Consider the following 26,683-nt stretch of genomic DNA (forward strand, 5'->3'; position numbering starts at 1 on the left):
CCCTAAAAACAAACATTTCATCCAAAAACATACTTTTTGACTTTTCATCACACAACTTTAACCACCTGTTGCAACTCAATACAAAGTAATTTCCCCCAAACACTCCTAGGAAAGTAAAGAGTCATTGACTAACCGTAATTTATTGGATGGTGTGTAGCCGGCTAGTAATTACTGCATATTTAAAGAGCACGTAAAGACACCTCAACGCCGAGTAGCTGCAGCAGCGTTGGTGGAGTCTCAGATCTCCGTGATGTCCGCAAACTACACACATACCTGTAATGAATTATGCCTTGTCTGAGTAAACTGGTGCGCGAAGACACTTGTGCGTCTCTCCTCGAGGCGGACGCTCGGGACTGCCGCATGAACAAACTCCCAGACAGTCATGGATATCCGTAAGAAAGAAGAGAAACACAACCCGCTGGCCACCGCCGGCTGTTTATCCAGGGTGTTTCTGTGGTAAGTGATGAACGTTACATTGTTGTGTGTCACAGCATGAGTCATAAATGAGCAGTGAGGTGATAATGCGCAGGGACAAGTAGTGACTGGCACATTTGTGACATTGGGTCTGAAGTGTACGTATTAGTTTTTTGACACCGGTGCAAAACGAAAGGAAATCTTAACTTGTTATAATGGGAGCTGTTGAAGTGGGACTAGAGGAGAGGAAGTGTGTCACATATTTAAAGGGACGCTTAAGCTGTAACATGCTTCATTACTTTTTTACCTTTCATTGGAGAAACGGATTCTCACAGCTTTAACTACAAGTCGCAACTCAAAGTAATGTCTCCTACACACTTGTAGGAGAGTAAAGTCATTGACTAGCTGACTAGTTTCACTCAACTACTTACAGTTAATGCGACAGCAAAATGTATATTTCATGTTGCATTCCAATATAATCTTTAAAGAATAAGTTTGTAATTTATCCAGTAGTGGGCGATAGTGTTTTAATTGTAAAATTCAGCCCAAAATGATAAAGAAAATAGACATACTGTAAACATGAATTTGAATCAGACAGCAAGAGCTATTAATTTCATTTTGCATCTACATTCAATGATGCATAAATACTTTTTAGATTGCATCTGACAAGATAAATAAATCATGGTTGGTACAAGTAGTTGGAGTTGGTGTTTACATTGTGTGTGTATGAGCAGCAATTGTGGATGGCCCTTGACAAGTGAATTATCCTCTTATCTCAAGATACAAGTAACAACAAGCTTGAGTCATACTACCTTTACTCCATTGGGCTTGGCCCTTGTTTGGGTTATGAGGGGTGTTATTCACATATATAGATAAACATGCGTCTGGTCAGTCATGTCAGGTTAGGGTGCAGAAAAATGGATAAAGTAGAGTTATCATTAGATCACACGGTTTGCTTTGTAACAAAGTCAGGGTCTAAGAGTGTCTGTGCTTAAAGGTTTCCCTGACCTGTCCCGTTATAGGTCAATTGGATGTACTTTATTCCCTACCGTGGGCACAGTAGTAAAAGATTAAAAATTTATTTAAAAGATTAAACAAGGCCACACAAAGTATCGGTGATATGAAGCTCCCAAAATCAGTCTCAACAATTAATAACCAATATTCTGAAGGCTGAGTTGTTGACATTACGGATGTAAATTGGATACAGTGTTGGATGTGGGGCGTTGTTCATTCCAATGAAAGTTACTCAGTGGTGCATGAAAGCAAAAAAGTTTGACCTCCATGTGAAAAATTACCCGGCTCTTCTGCATTGCTTCCGCATCGATGGGCCAATACAACAAGCCCACTGGTGACCTCTGCCCTCCCAGCGATTAACTTCGCTAATCCTCCCCCCGCCCAGTTTTCCAAAGACTCAAGATATTCCCTTTTGCCACCACCATGCCATATTGTATTGTCTTTTGTTGCAAGTGAGATAAAGCTGATAGATGTTGGGTTCCACCCAGGATGGCAGTGTGTGGGTCTGGTGTGACATCGCAGTTGCATACTTCTGAAAAGCACTTAAAATGTCTGACCAAGCTTATTTAGCGTCAGGCAAGACCAAAAGAGGTGGCCCCTTATTTACATTTTGGTAAAAGTGGAGAGGCGGAGGGACAAAAGGAGTTTAGCATAAGAGTAGTGCACCTAGGGATGCACGATAACTTTTCTTTTAAACCGATACCGATAACTTTCAGCTCCTAAAGGCTGATACCGATAACTGATAACCGATAACACACACACATATATATATATATATATATACAGTACAGGCCAAAAGTTTGGACACACCTTCTCATTCAATGCGTTTTCTTTATTTTCATGACTATTTACATTGTAGATTCTCACTGAAGGCATCAAAACTATGAATGAACACATGTGGAGTTATGTACTTAACAAAAAAAGGTGAAATAACTGAAAACATGTTTTATATTCTAGTTTCTTCAAAATAGCCACCCTTTGCTCTGATTACTGCTTTGCACACTCTTGGCATTCTCTCCATGAGCTTCAAGAGGTAGTCACCTGAAATGGTTTCCACTTCACAGGTGTGCCTTATCAGGGTTAATTAGTGGAATTTCTTGCTTTATCAATGGGGTTGGGACCATCAGTTGTGTTGTGCAGAAGTCAGGTTAATACACAGCCGACAGCCCTATTGGACAACTGTTAAAATTCATATTATGGCAAGAACCAATCAGCTAACTAAAGAAAAACGAGTGGCCATCATTACTTTAAGAAATGAAGGTCAGTCAGTCCGGAAAATTGCAAAAACTTTAAATGTGTCCCCAAGTGGAGTCGCAAAAACCATCAAGCGCTACAACGAAACTGGCACACATGAGGACTGACCCAGGAAAGGAAGACCAAGAGTCACCTCTGCTTCTGAGGATAAGTTCATCCGAGTCACCAGCCTCAGAAATCGCAAGTTAACAGCAGCTCAGATCAGAGACCAGATGAATGCCACACAGAGTTCTAGCAGCAGACCCATCTCTAGAACAACTGTTAAGAGGAGACTGCGCCAATCAGGCCTTCATGGTCAAATAGCTGCTAGTTTTATATTCTAGTTTCTTCAAAATAGCCACCCTTTGCTCTGATTACTGCTTTGCACACTCTTGGCATTCTCTCCATGAGCTTCAAGAGGTAGTCACCTGAAATGGTTTTCCAACAGTCTTGAAGGAGTTCCCAGAGGTGTTTAGCACTTGTTGGCCCCTTTGCCTTCACTCTGCGGTCCAGCTCACCCCAAACCATCTGGATTGGGTTCAGGTCCGGTGACTGTGGAGGCCAGGTCATCTGCCGCAGCACTCCATCACTCTCCTTCTTGGTCAAATAGCCCTTACACAGCCTGGAGGTGTGTTTGGGGTCATTGTCCTGTTGAAAAATAAATGATCGTCCAACTAAACGCAAACCAGATGGGATGGCATGTCGCTGCAGGATGCTGTGGTAGCCATGCTGGTTCAGTGTGCCTTCAATTTTGAATAAATCCCCAACAGTGTCACCAGCAAAACACCCCCACACCATCACACCTCCTCCTCCATGCTTCACAGTGGGAACCAGGCATGTGGAATCCATCCGTTCACCTTTTCTGCGTCTCACAAAGACACGGCGGTTGGAACTAAAGATCTCAAATTTGGACTCATCAGACCAAAGCACAGATTTCCACTGGACTAATGTCCATTCCTTGTGTTTCTTGGCCCAAACAAATCTCTTCTGCTTGTTGCCTCTCCTTAGCAGTGGTTTCCTAGCAGCTATTTGACCATGAAGGCCTGATTGGCGCAGTCTCCTCTTAACAGTTGTTCTAGAGATGGGTCTGCTGCTAGAACTCTGCGTGGCATTCATCTGGTCTCTGATCTGAGCTGCTGTTAACTTGCGATTTCTGAGGCTGGTGACTCGGATGAACTTATCCTCAGAAGCAGAGGTGACTCTTGGTCTTCCTTTCCTGGGTGGGTCCTCATGTGTGCCAGTTTCGTTGTAGCACTTGATGGTTTTTGCGACTCCACTTGGGGACACATTTAAAGTTTTTGCAATTTTCCGGACTGACTGACCTTCATTTCTTAAAGTAATGATGGCCACTCGTTTTTCTTTAGTTAGCTGATTGGTTCTTGCCATAATATGAATTTTAACAGTTGTCCAATAGGGCTGTCGGCTGTGTATTAACCTGACTTCTGCACAACACAACTGATGGTCCCAACCCCATTGATAAAGCAAGAAATTCCACTAATTAACCCTGATAAGGCACACCTGTGAAGTGGAAACCATTTCAGGTGACTACCTCTTGAAGCTCATGGAGAGAATGCCAAGAGTGTGCAAAGCAGTAATCAGAGCAAAGGGTGGCTATTTTGAAGAAACTAGAATATAAAACATGTTTTCAGTTATTTCACCTTTTTTTGTTAAGTACATAACTCCACATGTGTTCATTCATAGTTTTGATGCCTTCAGTGAGAATCTACAATGTAAATAGTCATGAAAATAAAGAAAACGCATTGAATGAGAAGGTGTGTCCAAACTTTTGGCCTGTACTGTATATATATATTATATCTAAGATCATGACATCAATACTATGAACAAAACCAAAACAGTTTTGACTCTTTAAATGAAGAGATACTTATTTTTTCCAATGAAAACCTATTGGCAAGCATCTCAAACATTTTCGAAAAGATATCAAACAAAACTATTTGATATCTCAAATAAACATCAGTTTAAATAAGGTGCATTACTTACTGATATAAAAATAAAGGCCCCTTGAACTGATGCAAATACATGCATCGGGATTACAGACTGAAAAAGTTCATTCCAGAAGTTCAAAAAAATAAATATATATAGAAAATGATTGCACTGAACAAGTTAGACTTGTCTATGTAAACAACTGAAGAAGTGCATTCCATAGTAACAAAAAAATAAGTTTAAAGAATTTTGGCTTATGGTTCCGTTCAAATGAATACCTTTTCACTAAGGTAAATGGGGTTCAGTTGTTCTTTTATCTCATATTAGGAGAGCGAGAGACAGAGACACAGAGTTTGTGTGTGTTTGAGATAGTGTTGTCACGGTACCAGAATTGGGACCCACGGTACGATACCAGTAACAGTATCACAGTTCTGAGTAGTATCACAATACCACGGCAAAAATGAGGCAGATGTGCCTTTTGTCATTTATGAAAAGATAAATCACTTTTCTATAATACATCAATGATATTTCAAAGGAATAAATTACTTATTGACTTATTCATACTTCAAAAACAGCATCAATAAGTGATTAACATAGGGGGGATCAAAATAAAATAAATAAATGAAATAAATAAATGAAATAAAAATCAACCAGCCACCCTCCTCCCCTGACAAGTCCCTTCATAAGTAACGAACAGTCCCTAAAGTTTCTCCTCTGATACGCCACATACTGTGTGCCCCCATGGCTCAGCTGTTCAGGTACTTTTGGACAGTCATGACAACAAGTTATTCACCTGGAGCCGGACTTCTTCGCCGGTAAGCCGTTATAATGCGCCGCCGTATTTGACAGGAATACGTATTCCTGTCCGTGTCTGTGACCCCCGTTCAACCCACAACCGGCGGGATTCGCCGTTACTGTTTATCGCCACACTGCCGACATTTTACCTCATCCGTCACCGCACGCTGTTTGATTGCATTATCAAAACACGCCGCTATTAGTTTTAGTGCCGCGGTCTACCGTTGGTACCAGTATACCGTGCAAAGTGTGAGAGTGTGCGCATCTGTGTGTGTGTGTGTGTGTGTGTGTGTGTGTGTGTGTAAAAGAGAGAGTGTGCGTGTCTGTGTGAAATTATGTTGTTTTCCGACATGAGGGGCTATTCTTGAATTTTCCCAGTCAGAAAGAGTTTTTCTGATTATGCCGACGTCACTTGAACGCAGCATTCACTGCAGGCCATTCAGGTCTCATAGTGGGAGCGGGGCACTGCAGTGCTGACAAAATTATATATGTTATCGGGGCTATTTGTCATGATATCGGACTTATCGGAATGACGTAATAATTCCTGTTATCGGCCGATAATAATCGGCCCGATAGTTATCGTACACCCCTAATGTGCACCCCATGACACTTTAAATCAAATAAGCTGGTGTCAGGAATTTACAGAGCATTTGTGAATGTCTTTTATGCAGGTTTCCAAGGTTTCATCACCACTCGAGATGCCAAGGTCTTTCTCCCAGGTTTCCTGTGGAGACCTTACTTAAAATGTAGTATACTTGATCTGGAGATCACGTAGATAACGGAAGAAATGCAAATTTGGGAGTGTGTACTCTTCTTTTAACTGATTGAAGGTGGCACAAGTATTATTGATTTAAAGGTCTGCTATTTTGATGATGCCTTTATTTTTCCAAAGCCTACACTTGTCAGTAAGAGAGGATCGGAAGGCATGATTGTGAGTAACTGGAGTACAGGCTGACATTTACGGCAACTTCAATGACTTCCTTATCTGAGTCCAGATTCTTAAAGCACGAGTAACCATAAAGACGTTGTTTGTGATAGTTGTAGGAGGACTGGTGGATGAAAAAAGTAGGGCAGGAAGAGAGCTGTTGGGGAGATCTTGTTCGATTGCATGCCATGAGGGGGTGGAGACAGTGACTTTACCTGGATATGCGTCTTCCCAATACATCAGAGCTCTGCAGCTTGCAGCCCAATAATAGTGTCCCGAGACACTTTTTGTCCCGAGAATTTGTGGTAAAAGCTCTGTTACAAACAATGTTGGGTTACTTGGTTTGCATCCATGCTTGCTTGCTAGCACTTGTCGTCTTCTTTGTCTCTCTCTTATGCTGGTGGATGGTTCAGTTTCTGCCATTTAATGTTGATCAGCGCAATAGCATGAAATAATTAGCAGAAATGTGCATCACATCACCCTCATGCTTGTGTCTGTACATACCGATGTGCAAGATACAAATAAAACAGGGACCTGCTTATCCAAACATTGCTCTTTAGCGCCACTAGTGGTCGCAAACTCCAAAAGGTACCTTTAGTTTTAGTCTAGTCTGCACCACCTAAAGGCCAGAAAAGCAGCAGCCGCAGAACCCGCAGAAGTATTCCTGTATATAAACTAAGCATAAAAAGTAAGGAAATTTGTGTTTTGGAGATTATTTCTTTGTTGTAACAATGCTTCTCTGCAATAAATCTTATACCGTTGGAAAGCCTGTTTATTTCCCTTTTAAATGGTGCCACATTTGTAAGGAACATTCATTTGTGGGATGAGCAGCAGAGCTGAGTATGTGGGTTGCGCCCATGAAAAATTGGCCAAATCTTCTCTGCAATTTGCCAAGCAAAATCTATGCAGATTGTCAGGTACAGCACTAATCTAACCTGTCTGATAGACTGATACATGTGACACTGGTGATCCATATTCTGTTCCAGTCATATAAACCTCCCTGTGTTTTTTTTAACTGCACTAATGACTGTCTGTTTCAGCTGGTTAACCCCGCTGCTGCACCTTGGCCACAAGCAGAGGCTGGAGGAAAGTGACATGTACAGCGTTCTTCCAGAGGATCAGTCTGAAACACTGGGAGAGGAGCTACACAGGTATTACATCACTGTAAACAAGTTGTCCTCACTTCTATCTTTTCACCTGTTTACCAGTCAGTTTAAAGTGTTTTCAGAAAAACATCCTGTGTAGTGACCTTATTGTTTGCAGAGAGTTTGTTAACCTTCCTACATTTCCCTCTCAGCAATCAAGTAATTTAAAGGGGCAGACTCGTAAAGACAGATCTCTATGTTAGGCCTACACAGTTTTTAAACTCTCATGAAATGTCCTTGTGAGTTTTGTTATGTGGACAAGACAAAAAGAAAATTAAGAATTTGGATTTCTAAGCATAAGAGTGGCGTGACAAGCAGGAATGAGAGGTCCCCTGCACCCAGACACTTGATGTGGAATTTGCAGTCCATGGTTTATGGATTTTGAGGCTGTTGGGGAGGAGGCAGAGACTAAATATCCTGGGGGCATAAATGATGAATTGCGATTGTCTTGTTTTGTTTTAAAACACATAGATAATATTGATACATATAACCATTTTCGACGGAAGATCTTCACATCACAAGTTTACACAGATACATAGATGCATTTTCTATTGTTATTGTGTAAATCAGTTGGTCACTTATCTGGCTGTTGCAGGAACATGACATATTTCTTCTCATTCGTCTCATGACTTAAATTAACTTAAACCCCGATTCCAAAAAAGTTAGGACACTGTGTAAAACATAAATAAAAACAGAATGCAGTGATTGTAAATCCTTTTTTTAAAATCTATATTCAATTGAATACAGTACAAAGACAAGATACCTCGTGTTTAAACTGATGAAGTTTATTGTTTTTGTACATATACACCGATTCTGAATTTGATGCCTGCAACACTTTGCCAAAACACTGAGACAGGAGCATGTTAACCACAGTGGTACATCATATTTTCTTCTAACAACACTCAGTAGGTGTTGGGGAGCAGATGACAATAATTTAAAGTTTTGAAGGTGAAATTTCACATTAAAGACTCTCTGTGGAAGAATGGGCCAAAATCCCTTATGAACACCGTGAGAGACTAGTTTCTACATACAGGAAGTGCCTTTAAGCTGCATTGCAAACAAAGGTCTCTCCTAGTCTTAAATATGTTTCAGTTGGAGTGCTCAGTAGTTCTTTCTTGTCATTCCACTTCATTGCACATCATTTTTATGGATTGAAATGTTACAATTTCTTTAACAGTGTAGTTTCATTGAGTTAATACCAAGGCCTGGTCTAAATTCATGAGATTTAATTGTATTGGAAATATGTTTAATGAAAACTTTTTAACATTTAAAGATTTATATCCCCCACTATATGTCAAAAAGGATTTGCAGATCATTGCATTTTGTTTTTAATTAATATTTGCACAGCATCTCAACGTCAGGGTTGTATTTTTCTTTCTACTATTTGGTGTTAAAGATGTTGTTTTGATGATCTGTATTAGCTGGTTGATGATCATCAGCACGTCTGCGGTAGCTGTGTAAATGGAGTTGTCTGTTGTCCTCTTCTGCCATGCATCATTTAAAGTACCATATAACCATTTGTAGGGCTTGATTGAAAAATTATGACACCATTACCAATACCACTTACCTTAAAGTGATACTGATACCAATAGGTAAGGGATAATGTATAATGAGCCGTTGAATACTGGGAAAATAACTCCCGACAGGGGAATAGAACTATTTTAGGTTCTATTCTCCTGAAGGGAGTTGTTTTCCTAGTATTCACCGGCTCATTATACATTATCCCGCTTACTACACGACTAATTATCAGTTAAATAAATAATTTGAGACAGAATATTGATTAATTATCCGATTTTTATTGATTTATAAATTAAATCGGGAGGAGAGAAAAAAAAAATGCCGGCAACGGCTGAATCTCCTTGTCAGGGCAGCGTCCCTAGCAATGCTGGGCTACATAGCAACGCTGGGCTACATAGCAACAGTCATTACACAGTAATATCAGACCTCTGAATGCCGCGACTGACCAATCAGAATACAGCATTTTATAGAGCCGTGTAATAAAGTACTTTACTTAATACATGAAATGAGTTTTACACTAATACATTTGTGTATTAGTGTTCAAATTATTAAAATATTGAGTAATGTACAAAAATCTCTGTCCAATACACTGCGCTCATCTTCACCGCACCACAGACTGTATGGGTTGTAGCTACTGCAGTATTGGGACAATCACACATGACATTAAATATATATATATATATATATATATATATATATATATATATATATATATAATTTTTTTTTTTATCTGGCTATAAACAGGCTCAAATGCAGGTATATTTCGGCGAGAGAAGTTTCGATACCACATGGAAACTTGTGGTATCGAAACTACCCAGCCCTACTCACTTTTAAATAAAATAAAAGCTTTTGAATATAATAAGTTTAAGTTAAGTTTTTAAGTTTATTCACTTTATTAATCCCCCTGAGGGGAAATTCAATGTTTTCACTCTTGCTTGTCAATTACACACAGGTCTGAAAGACACACACATGCACAAACAGGACCTATTCATGCACTAAGTGGAGAGATCTCAGAGTGAGGGGGCTGCCCTTTGGTCAGGTGCCCCGAGCGGTTGGGGGGTTCGGTGCCTTGCTCAAGGGCACTGCGGCAGTGCCCAGGAGGTGAACTGGCACCTCTCCAGCCACCAGTCCACGCTTCATATTTTGGTCCGGACGGGGACTCGATCAGGCGACCCTCTGGTTCCCAACCCAAGTCCCTATGGACTGAGCTACTGACGCCCCCAAATAAAAGCTGTAAAGGGGAATTTCAATCCTAAGTCATTTTCTAAATAACAGTAACAGGGCGCAGTAGCTCAGTCCATAGGGACTTGGGTTGGGAACCAGGGGGTCGCCTGTTTGAGTCCCCCGTCCGGACCAAATATGGAGAGTGAACTGGCTGGAGAGGTGCCAGTTGACCTCCTGGGCACCTCCCTCACTCTGACGTCTCTCCACTTTGTGCATGTATAGGTCCTGTTTGTGCATGTGTGTGTCTTTCGGACCTGTGTGTTAATGACAAAAAAAAAGAGAGTGAAAAAATTGAATTTCCCCTCAGGGGGATTAATAAATAATAATAATAATAATAATGATAAAAGAATATATAAAAATTTTAAAAAAAGTTTATTTTGTAATAGTATATATATATATATATATATATATATATATAATTTTGTCATATATATATATATATATATATATATATATATATATATATATATATATATATATATACAGTACAGGCCAAAAGTTTGGACACACCTTCTCATTCAATGCGTTTTCTTTATTTTCATGACTATTTGCAATTTTCCGGACTGACTGACCTTCATTTCTTAAAGTAATGATGGCCACTCGTTTTTCTTTAGTTAGCTGATTGGTTCTTGCCATAATATGAATTTTAACAGTTGTCCAATAGGGCTGTCGGCTGTGTATTAACCTGACTTCTGCACAACACAACTGATGGTCCCAACCCCATTGATAAAGCAAGAAATTCCACTAATTAACCCTGATAAGGCACACCTGTGAAGTGGAAACCATTTCAGGTGACTACCTCTTGAAGCTCATGGAGAGAATGCCAAGAGTGTGCAAAGCAGTAATCAGAGCAAAGGGTGGCTATTTTGAAGAAACTAGAATATAAAACATGTTTTCAGTTATTTCACCTTTTTTTGTTAAGTACATAACTCCACATGTGTTCATTCATAGTTTTGATGCCTTCAGTGAGAATCTACAATGTAAATAGTCATGAAAATAAAGAAAACGCATTGAATGAGAAGGTGTGTCCAAACTTTTGGCCTGTACTGTATATATATATATATATATATATATATATATATATATATATATATATATATATATATATATAAAAATATATGAACTACTGCGCCCTGTTACTGTGTATATATATGTATATATATATATATATATAGTTCTGGTTTGACAGCTGCTATGTTTCAGTGCAGAATAAATATGCATTTTCTTTGTTGCAGATTTTGGGACCATGAAGTTAGAAAGGCTACAAAGGAAGCTCGGAGGCCTAATCTCAGCAGAGTTATTATTAGGTGCTATGGGAAGTCCTACGCAATGGCTGGCTTGTTTATATTTTTACTGGTATGTTCTGGCCTTTTAAAGCCTCCTTTACATTTCACCAGATTAATTCATTATGGGAGATGATGAGAAGTAGGTTGGTATACCCAAAGGTATTAATCTGAAGATAATGGTGTGCAACCAGCTGAAGTATATATTTGATGAACTGGAAGCCAGTGTTAAAAGAACTGGTGCATTGTTTTCTACTTTTGGTCGGAATATTATCAGGATTCTTATTGAGCTGTAGTTGTTTGTATTTTGCATGATTGCTAAAACTGATCCATTTTTTAAACCCATATCCAGTGCCACTAATGTATCTTTGTCACTCTGTCACACAGGAGGCAATTAAAGTGGTCCAGCCACTTCTTCTGGGGCAAATAATCCTGTACTTTGAGAATTATGACCCAGATGACCAGAGCAGTCTTAGCATGGTGTATGGTTACGCTGCTGCGATGTCCCTCTCCACATTTGCACTGACGCTCCTCCAGCACATCTATTACTATCACGTCCTAAGAACAGGCATGAGGATGAGAGTGGCCACATGCCACATGATATACCGGAAGGTTAGTAATCATTCAGCAGATCTGCAGCCTAGATGCAGATGTTTCTGTCGTCATTCCTATGAGTGTTCTCAGTAATACTCACCAGACAGGTCAATGTCTCTCGTCAGGCTCTTGGTCTCAGCAGTAAATCCATGGGGCAAACAACCACTGGACAAATTGTGAACCTCCTTTCTAATGATGTCAACCGTTTTGATGAGGTATGTGACACAAATTGTGCTGAAACACTGAAACACACAAACAATCTAAAAACTGTAAAGGCTAAGAACAACTTGTAGAGATTTTTGACTGCTAGATCACAAAGCCAGGAGGCTTAAATCTGAGTTTGACAGACATGTTTTATTATTTGGTAGGTTTTATACATTAACCCGCTCCTCTCAAGTCTGTCACAGGCTTATGACAATGTTTTTGGTTACATATTTGAACCATGTCATGACCTGCACTACAAGAATCACATGTTTTTTTGAAAATTGTGAAAAATGAAATGCAGAGTTGTTGGAACGTTGCTCATGATTCATGATTGTCTCAATAGATTACACTCAATCTGCACTACCTGTGGGTGGGACCTCTTCAAGCGATGGTGATCATCGTTCTCCTTTGGTATGAAATTGGACCCTCATGTCTGGCAGGTTTGGCAGTCATTGCCCTCATGATGCCTGTACAGACCTGGTTTGGAAAACTCTTTGGCATCTTCAGGTAGGGCATGATAGATTAGTTTTATGATGCCTATTTACAATGTATTAAGGAAATTCCTCTATTTTTCTTACCTGGACACTTTTGTAAATGTTTTAGTTTTTCCAAATAAAATTCATGATAGGATCACTTTTATTTTATTTTTTTTTAACAGGAGTAAAGCAGTAGTTCTTACTGACAACAGAATCCGTATCATGAATGAAGTGGTGTCTGGCATCAGGATCATCAAGATGTATGCCTGGGAGAAACCCTTCTCAGCTCTGGTTACTCAAGTCAGAAGGTAAGGATAAAAATGTATCTTTCAAAAAGTAGCCAGAGTGTTTTTGCAGGGATCAAATGGGTCATTTCAGGGTATTTATTTATTTAAGCATTTATTTGGAAGGGACAATGCATATTGATGAACATCAGTATAAAAACATCTGTAAATATGCAGAACTACTAATTTACATCCGTTGTCCCTTGGCAGGTCACAGACAATTAAAAAACAAAAACAGTAATTAAAACAAACAGTAAGAATAGTTCACAAACAGACAAACAATCATACATGGAAGTAAAGTGCAGAGTTAGCAGTAATGCCATAAAGTGTTATTTAAAGTGCGTGGATGGAATAAAGTGCTTTGATCGAATAAAGTGCATTTTATAAGCAGTCCGGGGGAAATAATCACCCCTGCCGCCTGGGGCAAACTAAGTCACTCAGACATAAATAGCCTACTGCGGGTGTTACATTTGTGTCCCATGTGCAAACAACAAAACAAGACAACAGTACAGTAGCAACAATTATACATACAAAATACTCACAACAAGAGAAAAATCACACAATATATGTATATACATATATGTATCCGAGCACTGTGAGACGCAACTAGTTATGATTTATCCTACATGCATACATGTATCAGCATTTACTTTTTATCACTGACTTTGTAAAATGAATCTATGAATCAGTTAAAAATACCTTCTTTTACTTGCTTAACACCGTCTATACTCATAATATGCTCCCAAAAATGTCTGAACAGAATGGATAGTGGAGCTGATACAAGAATTAGTAATTGGTGATTGATGTAGAAAATCTAGTCTACTCTTGTGGTGCATGGACAAAGACATATATGCAGTGATGCATCTTCCCATAGGTGAGAGGAAGCTTGCCTTGGGTGCCAAATGTGCGTGGTCCAGTACTGCTTACGTAGTGTATCACACAGGTTATACAGTAGCTAGTGTAATCATTCAGCCTTTGGGGAATCGAGACAGTGTTGTGTCACCCTTGGTCTGTTTTTTACTGCAGTCTGATCACCTATCAGGTCCTCATCTTACAGTATCCTTAACCTGTCTGAGGCCTCTGCAAATATGTAAACCATTACCATGGATGAATCATACACCTTCTTACAGTTACTATTATTCATGATGACATTCACATACTTTGATATTTAATCAGTTTAATCACAGTGACCTTAGAAATGCGTTTAAATTTCACTCTGGTAGGGCTGACCTAAAGGCTTCGAAGCTTTGTCTGTTGGCATGGTAATTATTATATATATATGCATTACCCCCAAAATCCCATAAATTAGCTGAGCTCAGACAAGGACTTTTAAACTTAGGGTGTTTTCACATATAGTCCTTTTTAAACAAACCAAACCCGGTCCTCTTAAAATGGACCAAAAAGTGGACCAATAAATTCTACACTCCACATCTGGAGACGTGCAGTTTCGTCTGTGGACCAAACTACTCCTCATCCTGCATCCTTGTAAGCGTTACAGGCCGATGTGATTTCGTCTTTTGCAGTAGCATGTGATCTAGAGGGCTAAATACAATGGCAAAGAGCAAAGCAAACCTGGAGCACTTTGTGTTCACAATGCACAGGTTAAGTGAACTGCATCGGGACTTGAAGCGAACTGTACTCTGAAAAAGGTGGTCAGCTGAAAAGGACAGAGTGTCCAACTTGCTCTCGTCTAACATCAGTCACTAGAAGTCCATCATTACTGAAAGTGGGAAACTTTGACCCCACACAACAGGATAGATTGACGTGTTTTTTTAAAGCATGTGGAGTATTCCTCAGAGAGCAGCTGAGGTTTCATAGAATTTCTCTGGCTTTTTTTTATGGTCATTTATAATGTTTGCCCTGCAGTTAATACATCATCTCCACTAGTTAATACACCACCAGCATCTTTATAGGACACTTCTTAAAGGGATACTCTGCTCAAAATGAGTCAAACACTTAGTGACAGTAAACATTTATTTACGGTTTGACAGTGGAGAAGAGCCTTGAGGAGGAGGTTTTGGTTTCTGTAGTCATTCTTGGAGTTACTCGGGGTGGGCATTGGATAATAAATAATAGAAGTGGGGTGGCGCATCACTTTAACGCACTAAAAGGTTTGGTTTGGATTTTTGAAGTGGGGTATATCAGGTACTTATACATAGTCAATGTATTACCTAAATTGCATAGCGGTAGGCATGCTGCCAGTTTGAAGACTGAGACAGGCGGATCAGGGCTAGCAGTAAAACGTATTACTGGCCTACCTAAAAAAATCAGTATCAGTCCAAGTGGACGCTATATTGAAAATATTTTCACTGCTTTACCTTGCTGTCAGACAGCCCTTTCCTTTGGCATTACATTTTCTCAAATGCAGAACTTCTGTATTCATATGCATAAACGCAGCTGCACCGCACACTGTATTAAACTGCAGGAGTTTTTAAAAAATCTCTGATTGTGGACAAGAGGTCAAAACATACCTATATATGTGTTGAAAAGGCTGAAGGCATGCATAAAGGATAACTGATTGTTGCAGAATGAAAACCTCCTGGAACTTTAAGCCACTAACCTCACTCTTCTTCTATTCCCAGGACAGAAATCGGGCAGATTTTGAAGAGCTCTTACCTGCGAGGACTCAACATGGCCTCCTTCTTTGCCAGCAGCAAGATCATCGTCTTCATGACCTTCACTGTCTATGTCCTCCTGGGCAACACCATCACTGCCAGCGCTGTGTTTGTCACAGTTTCCCTCTACGGTACCATCAAGCTCACGGTCACTCTCTTCTTCCCACTGGCCGTCGAGAAGTTGTCAGAGACTGTGGTCAGCATTGGCAGGATTGAGGTAATTCTGTTTTCTGTTATGAAATGTAGCAGCTGTTTTGTTTTGGACATAACATGATAGGGAGTCTATGACACAAGAGTGGGTGAGGCCATATGTAGCATATTTGGGGTTCTCGTAAACGGGATATGGTCTTATCCCTGTTTCTGAAAATAGGATCTGGTGTTTACACGTTGAAACACATAAACGGCATATTCCTTTCCTTTGGACAGTGCTGCATGCCTGGATCATCAATCACAGCTCATATTTTAGTGTACAGGAGGGATACAACTTTCTTTACAGGCCCAAATCAAACATCACATGACAGCAGGGACATGCCATGTCTCATGTTTTAAATGACGAATACAGTCACACCAAAGGTAATATCTTGCCCGGGGGTAACTTTTTTTTTTTTTGAGACCGTAAATCGTCATTGTCCTCCTGTTGGTATAGACCTGGGCCATGTGAATGTTCAGTTACACATTACATAACCTACTTTTATTTTCATGACACTTTTTTCATAACGTGTGAATGTCAGAAGGCTTGTATGTTACCCATTTCAAGAGCCGATAGCACTGCAACTGCCAAACTGTCTGGGTTTCGATTATAGGGTTCACACTGTAAAGACTTATGTGTCTATTAACCCCCTTCCAGGAATTTCTCTTGCTGGAGGAGATTGAGAGAAAAAACTCCAGGCTGCCTCTGGAGGAAAGGAAGGAAAACTTTGACATTGAGATGGAGAAATTGACCTGCTACTGGGATAAGGTGAATAATCTGACCTTAAAGGGATATTTTACAGTGGTATAACATTGTTGTACAGGTCACAAGTGTGTTTACAGACTGTATATTACAGTCAGTACAAGTCTTAAACCAACAGTTGTTTTGGTTTCTTGGTTCCAGAGTTTGGATACTCCATCGCTGCAGAACATCTCTATCACAGTGAACTCACACAAACTACTGACTATAATTGGCCCAGTGGGAGCTGGAAAGGTCAGTACATAAGATAAGATAAGATACACCTTTATTGATCCCTTAATTGAGAAATTCCAGTGTAAACTAGTTTAGCTTATGACGGCCTAGAACCTGCTTTGATAAACAGTTGAGTTTTGATTTCATTTATTGTGTGTCACCTCTGGCCAGCTCACATGTCCATAAAATCTATGTTCCCACCAGTCATCTCTGCTGAGCGCCATCCTGGGAGAGCTGCCACATGACACAGGGACCTTGATGGTCAAAGGTCAGCTGACATATGCCGCCCAGCAGCCCTGGGTGTTCCCGGGCACTGTTCGCAGTAACATCCTGTTTGGGAGAGAGCTGAATCTGCAGAAGTATGAGAGAGTCGTCAAAGCCTGCGCTCTGAAGAGAGTGAGACGTAACACAGAGCCAGGCACACCCTCTGGTGGCCATACTGGAGGCTTTGTTTGTGCTTTGCCTTGAAAGTAGAGCTCAGGGGGAATTATTAATATGTCTTCTGTTTTTTTAACAGTATATTTTGTCACTATGCAGACATATTAACTTTGCTAAGCAGTTTTTGTTCAGCTGTCCTTGATTGTTTTGTTGTTTAAAGTCAGTGATCTAACGTGTCATATTAATGATGCATGTTGCTAACCTCAAGTAAGGGGCTCTCTTATGTTGCTTGCCTCCTGTTCCTTGCTCAATTTCAGGTTGTGGTCGACTACTTGCAGGTGTGCTTTGTAGATTAACGTTAGTGTCACCTTTCCAGTGGCTTCCAACTGTATTTGGCAGACCTCTCGCTCATTTAGGCTAGCTCAGTTAGCTTTAGCCTGGCTCATAGTTGGAATCTGGCTTGTACAATCCAGCAACTCAACAGTGAAGAATGGTTGGGAGACTTTGTGAAAACAGTGCAAAAGGCAAATGACTTACGGGGCGCCCAGTAGCATGATGGGTAGAGCAGGCATCCCATTATTCTTGCTGAAGCAGCCGTAAGCTTAATTCCGGCCCATGACCTTTTGCTGCATGCCGTCCCCCCTTTCTCCCCCTTTAATGCTTCACCTGCCCTGTCCCATAAAGGCAAGAGCAAAACTACTATTGTAGCTTTGGAAAAGTTCGCGCGTCATTGTGTCTGGGACATTTGCCTGCCAGGTTACAATACTTTTCTCAACACACACACACACACAGAAGAGTCTCACTTTTCACAACAAACGCTGCCAGACTACATTAGTTATGGAAAATTACCACCGTGCATGTTTTCCTTTTATATTAAGCAGCAAAAAAGTTGAAGCATGCCCTAACATTGCACGTCCTGGAATGCAAATATTGCGCATGCACACATTGTAGTGTTGATTGTGAAGCAATACATTGTGCAGCCCCAGAAAGCTCACTCCTTTCTAACTCCACACCTCCAGATTTTATTCACTTTCAAACTTGTCATCTTTAGACCGAACTGAGGCATCACTGGAGGATAATTATCAGACTTTGTACACACACGCTCAAATGGAATTATATTGGCAATATTGTCTTATGTTTTGCATGCTCAAATGTTGTATATGTACTAACCCTGTATTGCAGGACCTGGAGCTGCTCCCAAACGGAGACCTGACACTGATCGGGGACAGAGGAGCCACACTCAGCGGGGGACAGAAGGCTCGTGTCAACCTGGCGAGGTCAGAAACAGTGACAGCTATCATCTCTATGTTACGCAGACCTAGAAATGAATTTGCATATTTGGCCTCACTGTGTGGTCGTCTATGTTTCATTTTAAAAGACCCACAGCAGGAAGTAGCCACGTGTTAGGTTGCATTTTGCACTTTGCATTGATGCATTCCACCCAAGTGTATGTGTGTGTCTTCAGGGCGGTGTATCAGGATGCAGACGTCTACCTCCTGGATGATCCTTTAAGCGCTGTGGATGCTGAGGTTGGGAAACATCTCTTTGAACAGTGAGTGACTGTTGGTCCTGTCCAAATATTTGATGTGTCCCAGTACAGTATGCATTGTATACTATCTATACTTTTAATAAATGAATATAAAAAAATAGCCGTGCTTTACTATTATGTGAAACTCGAGACTAAAATCAAACTGCAACTTTGGAACATCACTGTCAATTAAACTTGAGAAACCGAAAGAAAAATGTCTGTCTTAAGATTTAGTCCTTATTTTCTTTTACAAGATCTTTTTCAGAAGTGTGTTTTATTTCAATTTTTCCCAGGTACAAGTAGCTTGTGTGGTAGAATAGTTTGCATCAACAGCACACTCAAAAATGAGCTGTTTTTAATATGTATACTGTCTGGTTTGAGCATATGCAATACACTTTATTTACACTGTAAGTTTTGACTGTCTCCATGTTCATGTATCAGGTGTATCTGCGGCCTGCTGAAGAACAAGACTCGTATTCTGGTCACCCACCAGCTGCATCATCTGAAGGCAGCCGACCAGATTCTGGTCCTCAAGGAGGTTGGTGTTTCTGGAGAGGAAAATATTGTCATGACTCATGTGTCATATCTCTATGTGGAAACATGCATAAAAGCTACATTTGGTTACCTTTATGAAAGTTTTTGTCATAGATACTGAAACTGTCGCTGTATTCTAAAAGAAGTACATGAGACGGATAGTATGGGAGAAATCATGACCCTTCTTCTCCTCCTATTGCTTCTCTGGGCATCTGCTAGAATCCACAGACCAATGCAGAAACAAAGTCTTGATTCGTATTTGATCAGTGCTGCCTAGTTTGACAATTTGACCCCAGTTCACAAGCAGTGACTGACATGATTGGCAGCTTCGTTAGAGACTCCTTGGCTCTGATTGGTTGTTTTTGTTCATGGATTTTTGCAGATGCCTTTAGAGGCACAAAGAGGAGGAATATGATTTATTGTCTCATGTAATACCGTGTGGATGCAGTAACAGTTTCAGCAACTATGACTTAAGTTACCAACTACAGCTTTAATGTTAAATCCGGTCTTCTCACCATTTGCATTCGTTTTTTCTTCATTTCAACATATTAATCAGGGATTCATGCCCTTGATAGCAGTGTTTTTCCCATTTGTGTCTCCCAGGGACGCATCATGGCCCAGGGTACCTACAATGAGCTGCAGAGCTCCGGCCTCGACATTGTGTCCCTGCAGAAAATCAGCGAGGAGCAGGAGCGATTGTCTCGATCAGGTGACTCGGACAGACAGTCGTTACTCAGCCAGAGGACAATTCAATCACAAAGTTCACACAGCAGCCTCCTGCCACCAGAGAGCAGCCGTGTTGACCAGCTTCCGGTAGGCACAGTTTCAAAATAAAGTCTGATCTTCCTGTAAGTGGAGTCAGGATTAATTCACCAGTGTTTAACGTACAGATTTGTTTTTAAATACATGTTAAAATACATTTTGCATTTAATTTTATTATTTGTTTAGACAATTGTTATAAATACATTTTCTGACTTTGCCTGATAACAAATTTCCTCCACAACTCTGACTGTATACTTCCAAACTGGTCCATTCATACATCACAACTTGAGTTAAGAAAGGTTTGTATGTTCAGTTCTAGTCTGAAGTGTGAAGATATGGATAAGTAACGACTTGTTTTGCAGGTTGAAACAGTTTATACCATGTCAGAGGAGACTCGAGCTGAGGGGAATGTTCGCAGCCAGATTTATTTGAAGTACTTCACTGCAGGCTGTAACCCTCTGGTGTTAATGGTAATAGTGCTGATCAGTGTCATAGCTGAGGTAAGCCATGGACTTATACAGTGAAATAGTATATTTAAAGTATGTTTTTCATGGAATTCTCTTTTGAACATGTACCACAGTTCATTCCATTACATGTACTTGTGTTGTAATTGTTGTAACTGGACAGTCTGAATCTTTTTTCATGTCAAAGGCTACAGCGTCTCTTTGAGTTATCCAACAGATGATTTGATATTTAGCAAATTTACAGATACATTCCAGTAATTTTCCACCATAATTATGATTTTACAGCGACAATAATTTCAACCAAGAAGCTTATTGAACTTTGTTTCCATTTACAGGTTGCGTATATTGTGCAGGACTGGTGGCTGGTGTACTGGTGAGTGTTTTATTTATTGTGTTATGGGAATTAAAGTAAATGCACTGTATCTGTTTACTTTTATATGAATATCATTGATCCAATTAATATTTATTCTTTCAGTGTGTCTATTTGCACCCAGGTGAGAGTAGTCACACTGCAGCTATTGGGCTATTTGCACCCACCCGTATGATGCTTTATTATGCATGCGTGCTGTGATTGGTTAGTACTTTGTTAGTACTTGGCAAGTCAGGGTGCTTTACATAAAACATCAAAAGCATCATGACAAAGTGCAAAAGAAACAATAATAAGGACATTTAGATACAATTTAAAGCAGGGGTCAGCAACCTTTTTGATATAAAGTGCCTTTTTTCCTGGCAACCCCTTTCTCCTCAAAATGCTTTAGAAAAACTTGGCAGTGACTTCAGCTTTTGTTGTTTGAGGCATTATTTTCAAGCAGCAGAGGTATATCATTTACATTCACACTCTCATCAAGTGTGATACCAAGGCTTCTGTCTGACATGAGAATGTCTGTTATTCATGATTTTATCGTCACTTTGTTTGGTAAGCAATTAAACGAAACCTCTGAGCTTCATAGGAAAACTTTAATATGTTCACCACGTGTGAAAACTTAAACATTTTGCAGTTGCAGTCAGCATTGTGATAGCTTGCTTCGGTAGCATGATTTTTAGCAGTGGCAAAAACTGGTGTTTGCCTGCTTTCTGCACCTGTACAAGGCATCGTAACGTTTTCTCTGTCTCAAAATGGTGTTTAACATTTGGCAAACCACATTTTCAAGACTAGAGTGCTACAGTGTGCCAATGGTGGAACATGTGCTTAAGGTTTCTGACCCTTGAGCTATAGAACAGAAAATAAAAACAAGCTAAGACATGTATAAAATATCAGAATATAAGTTACAGTGCAGTGTAAGAAATTAAAAAATATTTGACTTGATAAAAAGCAGTGGCAGACAGAAGTCCTCAACCTTGATGTAAAAGTGGTTATAAGGTTATACGTTTTTTTTATGCCTTTATTAGATAGACAGACCAAGTGTGAAAGGGGGAGAGAAAGGGGATGACAAGCACCAAAAGAGCTTTGGGCTTGAATCGAACCTGCAGCCGCTACAGCAAGGACAATGTCTGCTCCACCTATTGAGCCTCAGGGCACCCCAACCTCTCTCTGTACAGATGTCATAATTAACCTGGAGATTTGTTCTTCGCCATCTGCATTCAGCTTTAGGACATTCTCTTGTTTCTGTTCTGACCTGCGTGGCTATTCTTCATGGAGATCTTCTCTTACCAGAGACAGCCTTAACCTTAGCGGGTGCAACTGCATCTATAACATTCATGATTTTAAAGCTGAAATGATCCACAAGCTCATTGACTGAGATTCATGACAAGCAGGTATGAAGAAGAAACCTTTGCTCCTCAGTGAGTGTGGTGCAGGGGGGGTGAGTCCTTGATTGGGACAGAGACCTTTGGTGATGTGGAGCAGAGGATCAGGAGAAGAGGGAGAGAAACACCCGCATTCTTGTTTGGGTATAGCAGCCTAAGAGCTTGATGTAGGTTAGCACCCAGCAGGTCTGTAGCTAGTGATGTTTGTGTCCCATCAGGCTTGAAATGTTCTGTACAGCTCTAAAAGATACTGAAGGTGTCAGTAAATTTTATCCCATGGGTGAGGCATGCAGATGCCAGCCATGTATTCAGGCCAAGGAGTCTGCTAAAAGATTTGATTCCTCCCCCTAAAGTTGGAATGGGGTCTGAAATTAATGCGCTAAGTTTCTCCAGTAGCAGGCAAAAGTCTCTTTTCAGAATCTCAGAGCCAGTTTTCCTTTACAGAACATCAAAAGACCCAGCATGGATAATAATCCTCGTATTACTTGGATGTGTGGAGAGTTTGACTTGCAACAGCTTTGTTAGCTTCCTGACAGATGGATCAGCTGTAGTTAGATTTTCAGTCTTTGCCATTCTTACATGTTTGGTTTTAGAGCACCCAACCACAGTGGTATCTGGCTTATCAAGTGTGGGGTTAGCAATGTCTCCTCTGCTTCTGGACCCAGCAGTGGTTTGGGGGTTATTTCTTGGGTTTTGGTTAGCCTTGTGCTGGTGTTGTGATTAGCTTCTATGGGTTTGTGCAGCACCATTAGTATTATCACACATTTTGTTCAGAGTCAGTTCAGAGTTACACTTATCCTCAGTCAGGTGAGATAGTATAAAGAACGACTCAGTCCATGGGGGGAGTAAGATGTGGCTATTCCACCCTGCGTGCAAATAGCATTGTTAACTACAGACACCTAGGGACTAATAGCATCTGCCTTAACCTTTTACTGTCTGCCTAGTTTGATGTGTTTATCTTGTCAACTGACAGGGCGAGAGCGGAGTATTTTAACAGCACAGTCAGTGCTGTCAGCATTGAAACTAGGATGAATGCTACGCACTCAGGTCAAGAGTTCGAGCTCAAATTTTACCTTGGTATTTATGCAGGTAAGCCTTCATTCCTTTTTCACCACACGTGTTATTGTTGACTGTGATGATGATAAATTCCTTCATGCTATAAAACATTAAAGAACGTTAAGTAGTCTACTGTTTGTGCTTTTAGGTTTGACAGCAGCTGCTGTGGTCTTTGGCTATACCAGGAGTTTATTGATCTTTCATGGGCTAGTGAGGTCATCTCAGGCTCTGCACAACAGCATGTTCAGTGCTGTCATCCGCACGCCTGTTCGCTTCTTTGACGTCAACCCCATAGGTGAGCCCTCCTCTGAAATTACATCAGTTTAAACTCAAGAAGACTTTTAAAAATTCAAAATCAAAGAGGTCTGGTTAGGTTGTTTTGTCATAAAGTCATTGTTGACTCAGTTACATCACTGGTCTCTGTAGTTGGTGCCTAACCTACTAGCATGCATGGGAGTGTAAATGCTCCACATGTCGTTTGTTGCAATATGTCAGGGAGCATACAAACTAAAAATAAAGGCGGAGTCAAGTGTGACTCTTTTTCTGACTCAGTTCTTTTCTGCTTTGTAGGAAGAATACTCAACAGGTTTTCAAAAGACATCAGCCAGATGGACTCCATGTTACCCATCACCTTTGTGGACTTCTATCAAGTGAGAGATGATGACGGTTTTATAAAAACCCCTGTGGACACTTTTAAATATGTTTGTTCTCTACTTTGAAACCTTTTGCAGTTTTTTTTTTTTTTCCCAAACTTTTTCAGTATTCCTCACAGTGCGGTGCTTGTTGTTTTCCAGTTATTTTTACAGAATATAGGTGTGGTTGCAGTGGCGGCCTCAGTCATCCCTCTCATCCTCATCCCTGTCATTCCTCTGCTTTTTGTCTTCTTGTACTTGAGACGATTCTACCTCCATACATCACGAGACGTCAAACGCCTCGAATCTACAAGTATGTTCATGGATTCTTGCCATAATGATATCAGGTGCACAAAGGGTATATGTATGCCTCTGTGCTAGTGATACTTGTAGCCAGAGGCATTTTGATTTCGGGTTGTCCGTCCTTTTGCTATTCAAAATAATGAAAAGCAGATAATGTCAACCTGTCTTTGTTGCTGCAGCACGGAGTCCAGTCTTCTCCCACCTGTCTTCGTCTCTTCAGGGCCTTGGGACGATCCGAGCCCTCAGCGCAGAGGAGAGGTTAAAGAAAGCCTTTGATGCACATCAGGACCTGCACTCAGGTTCTCCTCTGCTTCATATTGCTATTTTCATGTTAAACATTTTAGTGTTGGATGACTGCAGTGTTTCTGTCGTCAAAGATCTTTGCTAAAATAAATGTTCTGTCTCTCTTGTGCCAGAGGCGTGGTTTTTGTACCTAATGACCTCCCGCTGGTTTGCACTTCACCTCGACAGCATTTGCTCCATATTTATCACCTTCACCTCATTTGGCTGCATTCTGCTCAGAGATGGTGAGGAACTGTGCACACAGAGGGACGAGACACACGAGTGTCGTCTTACTACTGTAAACAGTGACTGTTTAGACTTATCTATAGTCAGTGTATTACATACAGTAGATGGCGGTCGGATTGACAGAAGGATGGATGCTACATTGAGAATATTTTCATCACTTTACCCTGCCGTCGGACAGCCCTCTGTATTCTGTGTGTTTGTGTTTGTTAGGGCTCAAAGCTGGAGAGGTGGGCCTGGTGCTGACTTATGCTGTGACACTTGTGGGAAACTTCCAGTGGACGGTGAGGCAAAGTGCTGAGGTGGAGAACATGGTAAGAGCCGAGTGACTTCTTTAGCAATTCTGTGTTGTCTTTAGTTTCTTCGTCAGCTGTTGTGACCTGCTGGTTGGCGATCAGGCCCAGTGTTTAAAGAGCCTCTTGTCTCTTCAGATGACATCAGTGGAGAGGGTGGTGGAGTATACGGAGCTGGAGAGTGAAGCACCCTGGAAAACCCAGAAGCATCCTCCTCCTGACTGGCCCAGCAAAGGCCTGGTGACCTTCGACAAGGTGAACTTCTCCTATGGCAGCGATGGACAGCCAGCGCTCAAAGACATCAGCGCCACCTTCCAACCCAACGAGAAGGTGAGACATCTTGGTTCGCCTACAACCACAGTCTGCTTATTCATCACACATGAAGTATGATGATCAGTCAGAGTCTATCCTGTGTGTCAGGTTGGTATTGTGGGAAGAACAGGTGCTGGGAAAAGCTCTCTGGTCTCAGCTCTCTTCCGCCTGGGAGAGCCTCAGGGGAAGATCTGCATCGACGGTGTGGTGACGTCTGAGATCGGCCTCCACGATCTGCGCCAGAGGATGTCCATCATTCCTCAGGTACACATCAGCTGACCTCTGCTAATGGTACCATGTGAATGTGATGTTTTCCTGCGTTAGAATAAAAGGAAATCCTGCCTGAACTGAATGAAACCATGAATCTAACCATGTTCCTGTCTGACCTGTCCTCCCTCTGTTCCCCAGGACCCCGTGCTGTTTACTGACACAGTGAGGAAGAACTTGGACCCTTTCAAGCAGCACACTGATGAAGACCTGTGGAATGCTCTGGAGGAAGTTAGTATTCAATCAGAGTTGATTTTATGGCTTGCGTTGTTGTGTGCATCAGGCAAACACTCACTCTGTGTTCCCCACAGGTGCAGCTAAAGTCTGTTGTGGAGGAGCTGCCTGGGAAGTTAGAGACAGTTTTAGCCGAGTCAGGCTCCAACTTCAGCGTGGGCCAGAGGCAGCTGGTGTGTCTGGCCAGAGCCATCCTGAGGAAGAACCGCATCCTCGTCATCGATGAGGCCACGGCCAATGTTGACCCCAGGTACTGCTGACAGAAAACTACTACATACAAGATACACATGCATCTCAGTTCAGAGATTCAATGGGTGTTCAAGCTTTTAGAGCGTACTTCATACTTCGTTCATTTGATTGGTGTCTCTGCAGGACAGATGAACTGATCCAGAAAACCATACGGGAAAAGTTCAGTGAGTGCACCGTGCTGACCATCGCTCATCGTCTGAACACCATCATAGACAGCGACAGGATACTGGTGAGTCCTCGATGCTGCCATTACAGTGGTGGGGACCATTGTCAGTGTATGCCTTCTGTGACCCAGCCTTTAGTACTTACTACACTATGACTTTAGTTACGACATTTTAGTTATGACTTAGTTATGACTTTTTTACTTTTTCATATGATATATATTATGATTTTTTATGACTCTTTTGTCATACTATAATTTGATCCTTTTTTTGTTCTTTTTTTTTTAACATATTTATACTATGACTCTTTTTATGACATACCACACTTTGACTTTTTAATGGCATTTATGACAGACTATACTATAACTTTATCATGACATACTTTACTATGATTTTTTTTTAAATTTTAGGA

General features: G+C 40.8%; 1 protein-coding gene across 2 annotated transcripts in view; it reads left to right on the forward strand.

Annotated features, from left to right (window-relative positions):
• LOC117250037 (ATP-binding cassette sub-family C member 4-like) overlaps positions 1–26,683 on the forward strand; it is a 31,047-nt gene that overhangs the window by 1,607 nt on the left and 2,757 nt on the right. The window contains exons 1-29 of one of the 2 annotated variants that reach the window (XM_033615989.2): positions 316–456; positions 7,363–7,473; positions 11,445–11,565; positions 11,880–12,104; positions 12,212–12,301; positions 12,634–12,797; positions 12,949–13,074; positions 15,633–15,882; positions 16,513–16,623; positions 16,759–16,848; positions 17,032–17,223; positions 18,388–18,482; positions 18,671–18,757; positions 19,175–19,271; positions 19,871–20,080; positions 20,392–20,529; positions 20,829–20,866; positions 23,213–23,328; positions 23,444–23,590; positions 23,866–23,945; positions 24,090–24,240; positions 24,410–24,529; positions 24,647–24,757; positions 24,969–25,069; positions 25,187–25,378; positions 25,469–25,624; positions 25,769–25,858; positions 25,939–26,111; positions 26,234–26,339. In XM_033615989.2, the coding sequence (XP_033471880.1) occupies positions 383–456; positions 7,363–7,473; positions 11,445–11,565; positions 11,880–12,104; positions 12,212–12,301; positions 12,634–12,797; positions 12,949–13,074; positions 15,633–15,882; positions 16,513–16,623; positions 16,759–16,848; positions 17,032–17,223; positions 18,388–18,482; positions 18,671–18,757; positions 19,175–19,271; positions 19,871–20,080; positions 20,392–20,529; positions 20,829–20,866; positions 23,213–23,328; positions 23,444–23,590; positions 23,866–23,945; positions 24,090–24,240; positions 24,410–24,529; positions 24,647–24,757; positions 24,969–25,069; positions 25,187–25,378; positions 25,469–25,624; positions 25,769–25,858; positions 25,939–26,111; positions 26,234–26,339 (3,762 nt within the window). In that variant the 5' untranslated portion in view covers positions 316–382. Of the gene's footprint in view, positions 1–315; positions 457–7,362; positions 7,474–11,444; positions 11,566–11,879; positions 12,105–12,211; positions 12,302–12,633; positions 12,798–12,948; positions 13,075–15,632; positions 15,883–16,512; positions 16,624–16,758; positions 16,849–17,031; positions 17,224–18,387; positions 18,483–18,670; positions 18,758–19,174; positions 19,272–19,870; positions 20,081–20,391; positions 20,530–20,828; positions 20,867–23,212; positions 23,329–23,443; positions 23,591–23,865; positions 23,946–24,089; positions 24,241–24,409; positions 24,530–24,646; positions 24,758–24,968; positions 25,070–25,186; positions 25,379–25,468; positions 25,625–25,768; positions 25,859–25,938; positions 26,112–26,233; positions 26,340–26,683 lie in introns of those variants that run through there. The other variant, XM_033615990.2, reaches the window with a different exon arrangement.

This window comes from Epinephelus lanceolatus, chromosome 24, assembly GCF_041903045.1.
Source record: "Epinephelus lanceolatus isolate andai-2023 chromosome 24, ASM4190304v1, whole genome shotgun sequence".
Classification (NCBI taxonomy): Eukaryota; Metazoa; Chordata; class Actinopteri; order Perciformes; family Serranidae; genus Epinephelus; species Epinephelus lanceolatus.